The 18453-nt window shown below is 37.7% G+C and overlaps 1 protein-coding gene across 1 annotated transcript in view; it reads right to left on the reverse strand.

Annotated features, from left to right (window-relative positions):
- Nucleotides 1-8624, reverse strand: part of kcnk12 (potassium channel, subfamily K, member 12) — a gene marked incomplete at both ends in the record, with an annotated part of 58833 nt that extends 50209 nt beyond the window's left edge. The window contains one exon of the mRNA XM_079842444.1: nucleotides 8285-8624. Coding sequence (XP_079698570.1) covers nucleotides 8285-8624 — 340 coding nt within the window. The remainder of the gene's footprint in view (nucleotides 1-8284) is intronic.
- Nucleotides 8625-18453: the final 9829 nt, after the last annotated feature.

Raw genomic sequence — 18453 nt, forward strand, 5'->3', positions numbered from 1 at the left:
TCTGAAATAGCCATTACGATTACGATTTTTTCTACAAAAAAAAGTTATAATGCACAAGAGAAAAGAAGCAATAAGTCCTGGTATGTTAAAAGGTGGCATAGTTGCATTATACTCAAAAAAGTATTGAGTAATGTTATTTAACTTCATGTACTTACTATAGAGTTACACTGTAAACTAGAATAAGTTGGCAGAAGTAAGCAGAACTTGCAGAATTTTATTTTGTACTTGTATATTTTACATATTTTACGTATATTTTGTATATATTCAAATATTTGAGTAAGCTAATTCATACATTTAAATTAAAATGACCAACTTAAATATTTTAGTAGTGGAAACTTGGCTAGCTTAACTAGCTAATTCAATAAATGCTACCTTGCTTATTAGTAACTCAATGATTTGATAGCATTAGCATAACATAGCACTTGCTGAATGAGCAATAGGTACCCTCAACAAAAAAAAACCTTCTAAAAAACTCTTCTAAACTAACATAGTAAAACATTAAACACTACTAAATCTTCCACTTAACATTAATCTTGCACAAACCCATTATATAACCCTTAATTTAAGCATTTACTGTCCCATTTGAGTGTCATGGCAAAGCACGCTGGGAAATATAAATCCCAGCTCAGTTTCGGTTACATTTAAGTTCGTCTAAATTAAAAGAAACAAGTTCATAAAACTTGAAACAATGAAACAGTTCAGATTATTTAAAATGTGTCAGTTTTGTAAACTCAAAAGAAAAATAAAGTTCTAAATACTCATAAAAGTTAATTTGATTTGAACTCATTTGTTTAACTTGAGTTGGCTCTACTTAAACCAAATCATTATTTTGAGCAGTTGGTTATTATGCATAATTTACTGTTATTACTGTAGTAAGTACATGTAGTAACGTGTAACTACGTCACCTTAAAATAGTGTTAACTTAATTACAAATGTGAAGAGGTTGTGACAAAAATTTCTGCACATTCAAAAATAAGCTGTTTCTCAAAAAATAAACAATTCAGGGTAACACTTTAGAGTAATGGTCCGTTATTAATAAGTAACTATGCAGGAAGTAATGCAGGACTAATGAGTAGCTACTACTATTAAATAATATAGAAACAAGCTTAACTAATCAGTAAGTAATATCAAATGTAGGAGATAGTTCCTTGTTAAGTAATCAATAATTACGGAATGAGATTAGCCTCATTAATATTAACTAACTGACAAATTATAAAGAACATCATTGTGTGTCGGAGACATAATCAGTCATCTTCTTTACTTTGAATAAAGTCATAAAATGCATCACTAATTACTTGAGTGTTGCCACCATGCAGGAACTACTAGGGATCATTATTTTCAAGAGAAAATTATGTTTTTCCATTTTAAATAATGGTCCAGATCACTAGTAGTTCCTACAGAGTGACCAGGCAAAACTCGAGTAATTAGTGATGCATTTTAGGACCACGTTGAAAGTAAAAAAAGACAATTGCTCACATCTCATACACGTTAATGTTGTGATTATTAGTAATTAATTATTAATTGTTTATAATTTCATACTTACCTGCTAGTACCTATTAGTTCTTAACGATGCCAATCCATTCAGTAATTATTGATTACCTAATAAGGAACTATCTTAGTCCTAAGTTCGATATTACTTACTGATTATTTAAGCTTGTTACTATATTAGTTAATAGTAGCTGAAGTGTTAATGTAGTACTACTCATTAGTCCTGCATTACTTCCTGCATAGTTACTAATGAATGACGGACCATTACTCTAAAGTGTTCCCCAATTTAGTTCTGCTGGTGGACATAAAGCTTTCTTTCAGCCAAGTGTCTACGAGTATCTTTTTTGGTGCAACTAACCTCAAAATTGCTCATTTTATAAACGTACATAAAGCCAGCCAATCAGACTTGAACTTCCAACCTACTACCTACACTCAAAAGGTGCAACCAAATTAAGTACAGAGTTAGTTAGTAGGGACTTTCCAATTATAGTAAGAACTTACAAATGGCTTGTGCAATGCTACCCCAATCCTGATGCTTTTGAGCTAGTGGAAATAACAATATATGAGGAGCACAGCATGAGAATGGCTACACCGCATTCGCTTCAGTTTTCATCTGTGAAGGCGACCACCGAGTATCCATAGAGCATGCAAGGTTGCATGAAGCATACAGTGACAGTACTGCTGAATACATTACTCTGAGTTGAAAGAACTACAAAGTGCATGGCTATTGATTATTCACTGCAGATGGAAAGCGTAAAACAGGAGCCAATGGCTTTAGGAAGCAAATACACAATAACCAGGGGGCTGCCTCGAAGGGGTACTTGCTCTTTAGTGACCTATAACAGGGTAAATGTTATCCAGGACATGTGGGCATCAGCACATTTGGTTTTTGGGACATGAGCCCCACAGCAAACTGCAAGCCTGACGGTTGGTCCTGAATGCAGAAGTCCAGCAGGGATTTGGCTGGGCCACACACCGCCTCGCAGCCTGGTACCCGTGAGAGACTCAACACTACAGGGTGTTTATTGGTCTTATGCTGAGGAAATGCCAATGGAAAAGTGACGTCTCTGCAGAGAGCGAGGAAATGTTGTCTTGGCAAGGCAAAAGTGCGCTGTGAGATCCTATGAAAGGTCATGGGGTCAAACAAAGTGCCAGAGGCTGTTGCTTCCAAATAAAAATAGCATTTTCTGTACTATTTTTCATGTATGTGTCCTGTAGTTCTATAGCTATACAGTGTTAAGGTCTTTCCGTTCACACCAAGGGAGATCATGATAAAGATATAGTTTTAAAAATCTTTCTAAATGTAATAGAGTCCACACCACAATTATAACGATAACAGCACAATATCATTGGAATCACTTTTTTCCAGCTGATGAGGGATAAAAACATTGACAGCCAATCAGAATCCATTCCACTCGAGCATTAAGATTGCATTTGATATCAGTCTTTGGGAAAAATATGAGTGTAATATGCGGAAAAGTATGAGCTTTTCTTTAAGCCTTTATCTATAATGCATTATATCTTTCCATAAATAATTCTAACCAAAGTTAAAATCCATTATAATATTCACAGATTTCTTGTTGCATCTAAAATTGGTTGTTTGTCCCGTTATAATGCATTATACTAGCCTGACGTTGTCATACTCAATTCTAGTCAGAATATGAGTCTGACGCTGCTCCGTTGGGCTGGGATTATGGGGCGTGTTTCAACCAAACCAGAAAAGACCTCAATTGGATAGACCTAGAATCAATCAGAGCAACGGAGCGACGCATAACGTCAGTTGTCAAATGTCAACAGGGGCATGTTCAAAGCTCAAACTGGTGCGCAACGTTTTGCTACGGTTTCCGGTTGAACGTCATGTTTCCTGGAAACGGTGTGCAACGGGGTTTGAGATGCGTTGTCTCTTGTTTGGTGGGTGTGTCAAAAATGTCAGTCCAATCAGCAGCAACATGTATATAAACCGTGCGGTGTTAAAGAGACAGCTCGCACAATGGGTCCAAGTGTCGTTTACAAATGTGTCCGCTGCAGCTCGGTATACGCAACAATTGAAGATATTAGAAGACACGATTGTCGTAAGAGTTTTATAGTAAAAAAAAAAAAAAAATATATATATATATATATATATATATATATATATATATATATATATATATATATATATATATATATATATATCATATCAACATGATGATGTATTTATTTATATTTTTAGCTTCCTTGCAAGGCAAGTTTATTATTATTATTATTATTATTATTATTATTATATGGTAATTAAGTGCTTTACATAAAAATGAGAAAGAAAGAAATTTTAATTAGAATTGATTACCAGGAGATAAAAAATGGCAAGGGCAGGGATTGTATTGGGATGTATTTTGCTGTATTAAACACGTGTTTATATCGATTTCATCAGGCTCTGAAAATCCCTCAAAAAGAACACAAAGAATATCCTTCTCAGCTGCCATAGTTGCAACTCTTGCATCATCAGAACAGGGTGTTCAACACACCACCGTTTCCGTCAGTTGCCAAGTCCGCGTATAACACGCGACTTTTGGCTTCTTTTTTTGGCAAGTCGCGTTAAAAAAAATCACAAGTAGCGGGTTGCGGTTTTTTGGGCTTATTTTAAAAAATGTGGTTGCTTGTTAGGAAAACATGATAAGCAACTTTGTTTCTTTACATTTATGGTCGCTGTTTTGTCCAATACATTGCCTGACACTGTCTTCTCACAGCTTATAGCCATTCAGTGACACGATACAAGTACTGTAGTAATCCGTCCTCATACATCCCGTCTCCTTCTCCCCCTCACTGAAGAAAAATCGCGTTCAACATGCAGGCGTATGACGTTATAAATGCACGTAATGATAGTTATAAGACTATATTATAATTTTCACAAACAATGCCACCAGCAGTAGAGATGGAGAGGAAACAGGGAGGAGAGGCACCTCATTTAATTAAAAAATATATTTGTATAATGTATTTATCATTACAGGCTATTATAAAAAATAAAATAAAAAGTATAGTACTAATAATAACAGTATGGTTTAAATTTACTTTATTATAAATGTGGCAATATTGCAGCGTTCCTTGCCTGTATCCCAAATGTGCATACTATCCACCCTAAATAGTGTGCGACATTAGTCATTTTCCATACTATTTAGGGCAGATAGTATATGCACATTGAGATGCAGGGCTTGTCTTTTTCACAGTTTGCAGTGTGTGTGTTCACTTCTCACTGCTCCTAATATGTGTGTACTAACTCTGACTATGGGTTACCATAATTGGCCTTCACGTCACTTTTTCTCTTGTTCCATCTCCAAACCTCTTCAGTTCACAGCTGATCGGAGGATATTGTGTGCCCTTTATTGCAATTTGATGATTTTTGTAAAATCACATCTGTTTTTGCTTTTCAAACTCTGAGAGGTTTCAGTTTAATATGTTGCAGGCTCATTTATTGATAAAAAATAATTGATCATATGATATTGATGATAATAAATAATATAATAATATTGGGCTTGTTTTGGAAGCTGCGGTTGCTTATTTGTCTCACGAGAGTTGGCAACACTGGTTTCCGTTTAAAAAACGTTTTGCAACGTTTTGTCGGGGCTGAACGCAGCCCAGAACTCAACTGCACACAGTGTTGCCAAGTCTGCGGTTTTTCTTTGGGTTGAAACGACCCCAATTATGTGATATTTAGACCCAGGAATTCAAATTTTAGCAGGTAAAAGCCAAAAAACAGCCAAAAAACACACATTTTACCCCCCAAACGCCATTTTTACTGGAGTAGCTATTGGAAGGGTTTTTGGGCGGGTTATGTTGTGAAAACTTGGCAACCCTGTCTGCACGCACGCTGGAAGAAGTAGAATCTTTACGAACTTTGCCGGTTTTGTAAAAAAGTTGTGCACTTACCAACACCATCATCATTTCTGAGAGAAATAGGGAAGGTGAAGGCATATACGAACAAGTTCTCCTTTTAGGATTAGAACAAATTCAACCCATTTGATTGGTCCAAACAGCTCTGGTTCCAGCATAGCTGCTCCACAACGGATCAAGTCCAGACCGAACTGCCCAACCTCAAATGTTGTGGGCGGGGCTAAGTTCCGCTGGCATCCAGGCTAGCATCATACATTCTAAAGTTGTATTATAATGTATTATAACTGCGGTTACAATTATTCATGAGACCATACAATGCATTACAAGGCATAATTAATGCATTAAAATACTTGTATAATGTATTATACACAAAGGCTTTAAGTAAAGTGTTACCCAATTAACAATGGCAATAGTTCACCACTAGTTGATAAAATAAAAAAATAAAATACTTCTTGCTTTTCCTGTATGCACCCTCAGAAAAAAGAAAAAAAAAGGTACAGCGCTGTCACTGGGGCGGTACCCTAAGGTTCAAAAGGTACATCTTTGTATCTTATTTACCCCAGAAATGGTACATAATAGTACATTTTAGCTTTTGTACCTTAGGGTACTGACCCAATGACAGCGCTGTACCTTTTTTTCTGAGAGTGTGACTTACTTTCCTCTGTGGAACACAAAACGTCTTTTCCATACAATGAAAGCCGACAGTGATTTATACCGCAAAGCTCAAAAGGGAAAAACAAAAGCACCATAAACAAAGTCTTTATGATTCGTCTGCTACATTCTACATCTGAAGTCACAAGCAAGTTACAGCCTGAAAACCATTATTTACTGAAAATATTACCCTTTAATTTATACATTTGCATATTCAAATTTGGCACATCAAGACCTAATAAAGCACTTATGATCTGAGATCTGTGGTGGCAGTAAAAAAGCCCTTGTCCTGATCAACTTCTATTGTACTTTTATAATCAATAGGAGAAATAAAGCCGGTTTCACTTGATTTTGATGGCCCTTTAACACATTCTGTATAACGTTGCGCCTACATGTCTACTAACTCTGGTGGGGTTAGGGATAGAATAAGTACTTGCAAAGTTACTTAAAGTCAGTAGAATAGCCTTCGGGGAGCATCACAATAAAGTATAAGTAGATATTAAGCAGAGAATCTACTAATACTCTAATGACTGTTAGTTGACATGTAGTTGCAAAGATACTTATACACTCTAAAAAAATGCTGGGTTAAAAACAACCCCAAGTTGGGTTGAAAATGGACTAACCCAGCAATTGGGTTGTTTTAACCAAGTGAATGGGTCGTTTTAACCCGGTGGTTGGGTTAAAAGTCTGCTTAAAACAACCGAATCGCTCGGTTAAAACAACCCAATTGCTGGGTTAGTCACTTTTCAACCCAACTTGGGTTGTTTTTAACCCAGCATTTTTTAGAGTGTAGTCAACAGAATGTTCGTGGCACTCTAAAAATCGCTGGGTTAAAAACAACCCAAGTTGGGTTGAAAATGGACTAACCCAGCAATTGGGTTGTTTTAACCCAGCGGTTGGGTTAAATGTTTGCTTAAAACAACCGAATTGCTGGGTTAAAACAACCCATTCGCTGGGTTAAAACAACCCAATAGCTGGGTAAGTCACTTTTCAACCCAACTTGGGTTGTTTTTAACCCAGCATTTTTTAGAGTGTAGTCAACAGAATGTTCGGGGCACTCCAAAAAATGCTGTGTTAAAAATAACCCAAGTTGGGTTGAAAATGGACTAACCCAGCAATTGGGTTTGTTTTAACCCAGCGGTTGGGTTAAATGTTTGCTTAAAAAACAGCCTAATTGCTGGGTTAAAATTTTCAACCCGACTTGGGTTGTTTTTAACCCAGCATTTTTTAGAGTGTAGTCAACAGAATGTTCGTGGCACTCAAAAAATCGCTGGGTTAAAAACAACCCAAGTTGGGTTGAAAATGGACTAACCCAGCAATTGGTTTTTTTTAACCCAGCGGTTGGGTTAAATGTTTGCTTAAAACAACCGAATTGCTGGGTTAAAACAACCCATTCGCTCGGTTAAAACAACCCAATTGCTGGGTTAGTCACTTTTCAACCCAACTTGGGTTGTTTTTAACCCAGCATTTTTTAGAGTGTAGTCAACAGAATGTTCGGGGCACTCCAAAAAATGCTGTGTTAAAAATAACCCAAGTTGGGTTGAAAATGGACTAACCCAGCAATTGGGTTTGTTTTAACCCAGCGGTTGGGTTAAATGTTTGCTTAAAAAACAGCCTAATTGCTGGGTTAAAATTTTCAACCCGACTTGGGTTGTTTTTAACCCAGCATTTTTTAGAGTGTAGTCAACAGAATGTTCGTGGCACTCAAAAAATCGCTGGGTTAAAAACAACCCAAGTTGGGTTGAAAATGGACTAACCCAGCAATTGGTTTTTTTTAACCCAGCGGTTGGGTTAAATGTTTGCTTAAAACAACCGAATTGCTGGGTTAAAACAACCCATTCGCTCGGTTAAAACAACCCAATTGCTGGGTTAGTCACTTTTCAACCCAACTTGGGTTGTTTTTAACCCAGCATTTTTTAGAGTGTAGTCAACAGAATGTTCGGGGCACTCCAAAAAATGCTGTGTTAAAAATAACCCAAGTTGGGTTGAAAATGGACTAACCCAGCAATTGGGTTTGTTTTAACCCAGCGGTTGGGTTAAATGTTTGCTTAAAAAAACAGCCTAATTGCTGGGTTAAAATTTTCAACCCGACTTGGGTTATTTTTAACACAGCATTTTTTTAGAGTGGGCCATCAAAATAAAGTGTTACCAAATGAATTAGGAACAAACATTTAATTGAGTGCACTATCTTTTAGGAAAAGCACTTGAATCTTTTTCTAACAGCCCAAGAAGATTAATTATTAAGAATAAGAGAAATAAGAGTCATTTGGTGACTTACCTATAGTGGAAACCACTGTCCCAACAAAATAAAACGCCCCAGTAAAATCCCATCTGGGTCGAAGAGCATCGACCCGGGCTCCAGCAGCAATCGCAGCCTCGTACTCTTTCAGGAAGGAGCTCAGATCCTGCAAACTGATATTGAACGTGTCGCTGAAGTTCAGGAGGGTCCGGTTCCAGCGCCCGTGCGCTCGCAGCTCGGACGGCCTCTCGATGGCGGAGAAGACCGCGGCGCCGCACAGCAGGTACACGATGATGAGCACGGCGAGCAGCAGAAAGCGCCCATTGTCTTCGTTAATGTGAAGGGAGCGGCAGCCCTGCAGTCGCTGCGCCGGCATCATCCAGATCTCAGCACCCGCGGCGCAGTGGACAGCGACCGATGCAATGACATGGATCCTCTAGACCTGCTTCACGAGGACACTCCAAGACCTCCTATAACGTTAATGATATGTATCAAACACTTCGGATAAGTTTTAGATGAGAGAACGCCTTCATTTAACACGCTTACCGGCTTCATTTATCCATTTGACATTTTCAATGTCATGAATCCTCTAGCGCTGCTGCACTCCGGACACCCCGGTCTTCTATAGGATATTGCATAGATATGCATCAAACAAGAATGATAAGTTTTGGAAAAGAGAATGCAATTAACTTCCCAAGTCTACACTCTCTATGCTGTTGAAGAAAAACGCACGACTATTAATAGGCAACCAGTTATATTGTTGCATCCTAAATAACCCTTCAAGGGTAAATTTCCATCATATGCACCACTTGTGGATCCACTTAAGTCGATATAGTTTGTTAAATAACCAGACTCACCCTCGCGCTCATTGAAGTAGTTCTATGTGCATCTCCGTCTCCATCCCATGGACTGCTTATCCACATAAATCCACCTATAAAGTGTTGAGTTGCAGGCTGAAATCCTCAGCCGGGGAAATTCCAAGACTCCTGGTTTGTGTTTTATTGCAGGGATGCAGCAGCAGTGTGTTCTCCTGCTTTTCCATGTTGCGGATGAAGCATCCAGCTCATCCTTTGGGTCGCTGCGCAAAATCTCTCGTCCCGTGAATCACATTAATTTATGCCTCGGTGAAAGACACAGCGGGGTAAATGCAAATAAAGACATTTAGCGGCCATATGAGAGAGATTTTTTTTTGTTGCACTTTTTTTGTGAGGCAGATCTCGTATCTTCGCTGTGGGATGTTTGATGCCCGCAGTCCTAATGAGGCTGATCTGCTTCAGATCAAATCTGTGCGCGTTAGAGTAAAACTAATGATTTACATTACAGTAATACTGCGAACAGCTATTTTACCTGCCCGACGTTTAACAAAGTTAGATGCTTTTTATTTGACCAGCTTGACAAAGTTAGGTTATTTCATATAGGTTATTAAATATATAGCCAATGTATAAAAAACATTTTTTTCACAGTCATGTAGGTTTTCCATCGCATTTCCTTCTCGCATTTCCTTATTTTCTACTTTGCGTGTCCTTTAGTAGGCTATAAAATCCCCTTTATTCCGTTCTGATGCTTGAAGTCAAACAACAAGCAATCTTTTCTATTATATTTCATCTTTGTTTTCCGTCGTTGAATGGAAAAAGCGCGCGTTGCACTTTTTCCCGCTCTTTTTCCACAAACAGCTCTCGCGATCAAATGGGACCACCAAAAACCTCTACTCTGAGGTAAAATTTGTCGACAATAACGTGATAATGGTAAATCTTGATTCCATCCCTCAGTAAGTCCATGTCTCGCCCGTATCTCACGCGTTGCCTTGCCACAATCTCCACACAAATCACGAGGAAACGATGCGGCACGCGCTACTACAACTGCCGCGCGCCCTTAGAGCTGCTCGAGCGCACCGCGGTAACTGTTAGGTGGGTGTGTTATCTCTGACAATTAATTGATGGCATAATTACCTGTGGCCAGCATCACCACTGTCAAGTGTGAGTCCCGAGACAGTATGAGTCTGACTGCAATGCAATGGCTGGCATGTTTAAAACCCAATGCGTTAACTGCTAGATAATCAGGTCTTTCAGGTCATACTCTCTTCATGCTACAGTGTAGTTAGGTGACTAATTACTGATCTATCGAAATGAACATCATCTACTTAAAGGAATAGTGCACTCATGTATCATTTACTCAACATTTGTCCATACAAACAAATGACTTTTTCTTCTGTCAAACACAAAAGGAGGTATTTAGCTGCTTTTTGGCAGCTAAATGGGGTGTTTTGACTTGGTCGCTTCAGGTTTTTATTGATCGGATCGCTGTCTGATTTTAGGGGTAAACCATGTAGATGCATTTTAGATGGATAATGTGATCGATGTGTGTTGAGACGAGATGGGACATGAAAGTGCATCAAGTTCAGAACAGTGTCAGCATAGAAAAGTTTGCAAGATGATTGACCCAAACATAAGTAAGCAGAATTATTGTTGACTGTCATATCATAGTATCATAAGTGCTTGCAAATGTGTGAATTTAAAATTGCACTGAAAATATTCCCCTCTGCCACATATTCATGTTTGTGCATATTCCATCTTGGTGATTATAAGAGTCATTGACAAATCCCATTGTCCCAGCGATTTGAATATGCACAAAAGCATGAATGAAATTTGAGCGCTATGATGGAGGGGAAGATTGAGTTGCATTGCATGTCGCTTTGGCTAAAAGCCGCTGCCCAATAAATAAATAATGACAGCATTGTACAGTTTGGTAAACCATATGTACAGATGTAGTGTAACAGTTAACAGATGGAAAGACAAAGGTTTAAAAAAATCACTTGTGAGAAGGAGAAGGTCGCCCAGGAACAAGAGTGATTGAGATTTCAGATCTCTTCTATCACCACTGTGTCCTTGAACAGAAATCACTTAGCCTTGTTTTGCTCCAGGGCAGACATGATACTCCATTCATCAGCTTACACTGACTGACTTCCCTTTCTCTATCTATATATCTGTCTCTCTATCTATCTATCTATCTATCTATCTATCTATCTATCTATCTATCTATCTATCTATCTATCTATCTATCTATCTATCTATCTATCTATCTATCTATCTATCTATCTATCTATCTATCTATCTATCTATCTATCTATCTATCTATCTATCTATCTATCTATCTATCTATCTATCCATCTATCCATCCATCTATCTATCCAACTATCCATCTATCCATCCATCCATCTATCTATCTATCTATCTATCTATCTATCTATCTATCTATCTATATATCTATCTATCTATCTATCTATCTATCTATCTATCTATCTATCTATCTATCTATCTATCTATCTATCTATCTATCTATCTATCTATCTATCTATCTATCTATCTATCTATCTATCTATCTATCTATCTATCTATCTATCTATCTATCTATCTATCTATCTATCTATCTATCTATCTATCTATATTCGCAACATCAATATATATTTATATAAGGTGTACATTTTCAAAACTCTTAATACAAAAATCCAAACTGATCACACTTGTAACACAGCTAGTCATTCTTTCAAAGCCTGGTCTCATGCTTTCATGCAGTTGCACATATTTTCAGTCCACATAATCATTGTTTCACACACAAGATTATTATAATATGTAATGAGAACATTTGGTGTAATCACTGAAACACTTTCAGTTTAGTACTTTAAACAATCGGTTCATCAAACAGCAAACAATGCAAGATACATGTTTCAAATGTCCCTTGTTGCTGAATTATCTACAGTAACACAGGCTACATTTGCCTCATTAGAAAATACACTTACATTACCTAACTTATGTAATTGAATCTATAATGTTTGTAATAGTATTCAGTGTGTTATCAAAAGGTGATAAAGTTATGATACAGCCATGAGGTTCTGGTTTTGTGCTATAACAGAATTTGCTGCCAATAAATGTTCTCACTGTTGAGCTTTATAAGGGTGAGTTACAGTAATGTGGCAGTCGAATCTGTTTACAGTATCACTTGGCATACTGTACTGTAAAATGCTATATTTGATACCATCTGTCTCCCTTCTTCTGATTTCTGATCAGTCTGATGTTACACCATGATTGACTATTTCCACTCTCTTATACTCTATTCTGCTCTATTCACAAATTGCATTTTTACATTTTCAAAAAAACTCATTCTATTATAAGCTTGACCAAAAAATGTCCCAGCAAGGACAAGGATTTAGGATATTGCCATTTTTATGGAGATATTTTGTTCCCATAATGTAGAGTTTACCAGACCACACACACACACTTTTACAGTTTTTTTTTATTCGCTTCAGTACTATTTTCACAAGTAAGGTGTACAATTTTAAGACTCTTAGAACAAAAATCCAAACTGATCACACTTGTAACACAGCTAGTGATTCTTTCAAAACCTGATGTAATGCTTTCATTCAGTTGCAAATATTTTCAGTCCGCATAATCATTGTTTCAAACACAAGATTATTGTAATATCAAATGAGAACATTTGGTTTGATCACCGAAACAACAGTGTGATCTTCTTTCAATTTAGTACTTTAAACAATCAGTTCATTCAACAGCAAACAATGCAAGATACATGTTTCAAATCTCCCTCGTTGCTGAATTATCTTCAGTAACACAGGCTACAGATGCCACATAAGAAAATACACTTGCATTACCTAACTTATGTAATTGAATCCATAATGTTTGTAATAGGATTCAGTGTGTTATCTGGTGTGATAAAGTTATGACACAGCCATAAGGTTCTGTGCTATAACAGAGTTTACTGCCAATAAATGTTTTCACTGTACCATATATGACTGAATCTACTGTAGTTGAGTTTTATGAGTTACAGTAATGTGACAGTCTCTACCATGGTAATCTGTTTACAGTATCATATGGCATACATACTGTAATGTAAAATTCTATATTTGATACCATCTGTCTCCCTTCTTCTGATTTCTTATCAGTCTGATGTTACACCGTCATTGACTATTTCCACTCCCTTATACTCTATTCTGCTCTATTCACAAATTGAAAATATTTCTGTCCCACTCTCCATAGACATTAGGATTTTTATACTGGTCAAACTCTATATTCTTTCCCCTTACACTAAACCTACACATCAAAGAAATATTTCTGCATTTTTACATAAAAAAAAAAAAAAAACTAATTCTCTATGATTTATAAGCTTGACCAAAAAAATGTCCCTGCAAGGACAAGGATTTAGGACATTGCCGTCTTTTTGTCCCCATAATGTAGAGTTTACCAGGCCACAAACACACACCTTATAATCAAAGACAAATCGCAAAAAAATTAAAAATAATTAATTACATATGGTTATCCATATCGGAAATTGCAAACAAAGTAGAATCTATGTATATCAATATCTAAAAGAAATCTATAGGTGAACCAAATGATTGATTGATTAACCATTAAGATCAGTTGGATTAAATAATAGACAAATGTATTAAACTGAACGAGAAGAGATGCAAATCAAAAGTTTGATAGTAAGAGCTTTATGAAAGGCAGTTACTGTGAATGAAACATTTATAAAGATGAAACACTTATTTTGTATAGTGAAAATGATACTTTGTGGTTTTGTGTATTGTACGAACACAATTGAAAATATGCTGAAATGTTTGAAAAAAGTGCACTTTTGATGATCTGTTGTGATGTTAGCACTATGAGTTTCGAAAATGTACACCCTGCTTGTGAAAATAGTACCAAAGCGAATAAAAAAAAAAACTGTAAGCAAAAACTTCCTTAATATTTGAGTTATTTTCCCCTAAAATAAGACAAAAACTTTTGCTTATCTAGTAAATGCTTCTTAATGTAAGATTTTTTAGATATTTGGACTGAAAACAAGACAAAAATACTAAGTAAGAAACAAATTTTTTGCAGTGTTTGAAACAATGATGATGTGGACTGAAAATATGTGCAACTGCATGAAAGCATGAGATCAGGTTGTGAAAGAATGAATAGCTGTGTTACAAGTGTGATCAGTTTGGATTTTTGTACAATGAGTTTTGAAAATGTACACCTTACTTGTGAAAATAGTACAAAAGCGAATAAAAAAAACTGTAATAAGACCACGGCAAGGATTATGATGTTAATGATAGCAACAGTATGAATAAACAATGCCTCTGTTTCAAAATAAAGCACACAATTTATGCATAATGCATATTCAGTTCTTCTACTCTAAGTTCTTTGACACACTGTTTTGTTGGTCCTATATGATAAACGCCAAATGCATAAATGTATAATTTAATTATTTATTGTTTTCCCTGTTGTTTAACTGTTGACATTATTATTGGTGGAAAAACTTTAATGCAGAATTAAACGTTTTAATAAGATGGAAACTTTTGTTTATTCTTTAACTAGTTTAACTTAGTTCCTATCTTTGCTTTAGAAGAATGTGCTTATGTTGCAATAAAGAAATCATATAAAGATCTGCAAGAAAGGGTAAAACGCAATTTTTTTCCGATAGTCTAGACTTAAAAAATGCTTAGCACAGTTCAAATAACAGTCATATGATTGGCTTAGATTATTATCAATCACCAGATTAGTATAGCCGATAACAGTGGATATATTACAGTGGTATAATATTGTAATGCATGGGCTGTATATTTCAACTTGGCTGAGAACAAACAGAGAAGCGCTGATGAGAAAACAGGAGACAAAATGTGTCTCTACTCTATTGATGCTGCTTAGGCAGAGAACATATGGTTGCATCTATCACTAACTTGTCAAGATTCACCCTGAAAGTTGCTTTTTATAATTACCTGAGCGATTAAATGACAGCGCGTCTCTGGGGGCTGACAGCAGTGGAGGGGCTGAGACGGATCTGTGGAGAGGCTGGCATTGGGAAAGGCTATCGATCCAGTGTCATTCTGCAAAGAACAGGCGGCAGAGTCAGCTCTCATCTATAGATACAGTATCACCACACACACACACACACACACACACACACACACACACACACACACACACACACACACACACACACACACACACACATATACAGTATACGCATTTATCTGACTGAGCAAACTTGCAGCAAATCTGCAGGAATTGGTGCGCAAGGATAAAATTACTGCTGACCAATTTTATGGCGAGCCGTTTTGACTTTTATTTATTCTTCGTATCAACAATTCAGTTTTCACTAGTTAAAAGGCTATTTCTTGATATCAGAAATTGGATTTTTACTTGTGATAATGGCAATTTTTGATATCAGTAATTACATTTCCACTAGTAAAAACTATAATTCTTGATATCTGTAATTGTATTTACAGTACACTCTAAAAAAGGTTCTATATGGCACCAAAAATGGTTCTTGGCTCGTAATCATAGGGGAACCTTTAAAGTGCTATATGGCACCTTAGTCAAAGAACTGCTGAAGAACCGCTGAAGAACCGCTGAAGCACCAAAATTGGTGCTAAATAGCACTAAAAAATGTTCCCCTATGATTATGAGCCAATAACCATTTTTGGTGCCATATAGAACCTTTTTTTTTAGAGTGTAGATAAATCTCACCATACACTCTAAAAAATCTTGGGTTATTTTTTTCTACCAAAATCTTGAGTTGAGTCATTTTTTTATGTTTGGGTAGATTTTGTGTTACCCAACTCTTGGTCAGACGTAACAACCCAGTGTTTGGGTAGTTTTTGTGTTACCCAACTCCTGGTCAGACGTAACAACCCAGTGTTTGGGTAGTTTTTGTGTTACCCAACTCTTGGTCAGACATAACAACCCAGTGTTTGGGTAGTTTTTGTGTTACCCAACTCTTGGTCAGACGTAACAACCCAGTGTTTGGGTAGTTTTTGTGTTACCCAACTCCTGGTCAGACGTAACAACCCAGTGTTTGGGTAGTTTTTGTGTTACCCAACTCTTGGTCAGACATAACAACCCAGTGTTTGGGTAGATTTTGTGTTACCCAACTCCTGGTCAGACGTAACAACCCAGTGTTTGGGTAGATTTCGTGTTACCCAACTCCTGGTCAGACGTAACAACCCAGTGTTTGGGTAGTTTTTGTGTTACCCAACTCTTGGTCAGACGTAATAACCCAGTGTTTAGGTAGATTTTGTGTTACCCAACTCCTGGTCAGACGTAACAACCCAGTGTTTGGGTAGTTTTTGTGTTACCCAACTCCTGGTCAGACGTAACAACCCAGTGTTTGGGTAGTTTTTGTGTTACCCAACTCCTGGTCAGACGTAACAACCCAGTGTTTGGGTAGTTTTTGTGTTACCCAACTCTTGGTCAGACATAACAACCCAGTGTTTGGGTAGTTTTTGTGTTACCCAACTCTTGGTCAGACGTAATAACCCAGTGTTTAGGTAGATTTTGTGTTACCCAACTCCTGGTCAGACGTAACAACCCAGTGTTTGGGTAGTTTTTGTGTTACCCAACTCCTGGTCAGACGTAACAACCCAGTGTTTGGGTAGTTTTTGTGTTACCCAACTCCTGGTCAGACGTAACAACCCAGTGTTTGGGTAGTTTTTGTGTTACCCAACTCTTGGTCAGACATAACAACCCAGTGTTTGGGTAGTTTTTGTGTTACCCAACTCCTGGTCAGACGTAACAACCCAGTGTTTGGGTAGATTTCGTGTTACCCAACTCCTGGTCAGACGTAACAACCCAGTGTTTGGGTAGTTTTTGTGTTACCCAACTCTTGGTCAGACGTAATAACCCAGTGTTTAGGTAGATTTTGTGTTACCCAACTCCTGGTCAGACGTAACAACCCAGTGTTTGGGTAGTTTTTGTGTTACCCAACTCCTGGTCAGACGTAACAACCCAGTGTTTGGGTAGTTTTTGTGTTACCCAACTCCTGGTCAGACGTAACAACCCAGTATTTGGGTAGTTTTTGTGTTACCCAACTCCTGGTCAGACGTAACAACCCAGTATTTGGGTAGTTTTTGTGTTACCCAACTCCTGGTCAGACGTAACAACCCAGTGTTTGGGTAGATTTCGTGTTACCCAACTCCTGGTCAGACGTAACAACCCAGTGTTTGGGTAGATTTCGTGTTACCCAACTCCTGGTCAGACGTAACAACCCAGTGTTTGGGTAGTTTTTGTGTTACCCAACTCTTGGTCAGACGTAACAACCCAGTGTTTGGGTAGATTTTGTGTTACCCAACTCCTGGTCAGACGTAACAACCCAGTGTTTGGGTAGTTTTTGTGTTACCCAACTCCTGGGTCAGACGTAACAACCCAGTGTTTGGATAGTTTTTGTGTTACCCAGACCCTGGTTCAGACGTAACAACCCAGTGTTTGGGTAGTTTTTGTGTAATCCAGACCCTGGGTCAGACGTAACAACCCAGTGTTTGGGTAGTTTTTGTGTTACCCAGCTCCTGGGTCAGACGTAACAACCCAGTGTTTGGGTAGTTTTTGTGTTACCCAACTCCTGGTCAGACGTAACAACCCAGTGTTTGGGTAGTTTTTGTGTTACCCAACTCCTGGTAAAAAAAATAACAACCCAGTGTTTGGGTAGTTTTTGTGTTACCCAACTCCTGGTCAGACATAAAAACCCAGTATTTGGGTAGTTTTTGTGTTACCCAACTCCTGGTCAGACGTAACAACCCAGTGTTTGGATAGTTTTTGTGTTACCCAGACCCTGGTTCAGACGTAACAACCCAGTGTTTGGGTAGTTTTTGTGTAATCCAGACCCTGGGTCAGACGTAACAACCCAGTGTTTGGGTAGTTTTTGTGTTACCCAGCTCCTGGGTCAGACGTAACAACCCAGCGTTTGGGTAGTTTTTGTGTTACCCAACTCCTGGTCAGACGTAACAACCCAGTGTTTGGGTAGTTTTTGTGTTACCCAGCTCCTGGGTCAGACGTAACAACCCAGTGTTTGGGTAGTTTTTGTGTTACCCAACTCCTGGTCAGACATAACAACCCAGTGTTTGGGTAGTTTTTGTGTTACCCAACTCCTGGTCAGACATAACAACCCAGTGTTTGGGTAGTTTTTGTGTTACCCAACTCCTGGTCAGACATAACAACCCAGTGTTTGGGTAGTTTTTGTGTTACCCAGATCCTGGGTCAGACGTAACAACCCAGTGTTTGGGTAGTTTTTGTGTTACCCAACTCCTGGTCAGACATAACAACCCAGTGTTTGGGTAGTTTTTGTGTTACCCAACTCCTGGTAAAAAAAATAACAACCCAGTGTTTGGGTAGTTTTTGTGTTACCCAACTCCTGGTCAGACATAACAACCCAGTGTTTGGGTA

Source organism: Gobio gobio, assembly GCF_949357685.1.
Source record: "Gobio gobio genome assembly, chromosome: 18".
In the NCBI taxonomy this organism is placed as follows: domain Eukaryota; kingdom Metazoa; phylum Chordata; class Actinopteri; order Cypriniformes; family Gobionidae; genus Gobio; species Gobio gobio.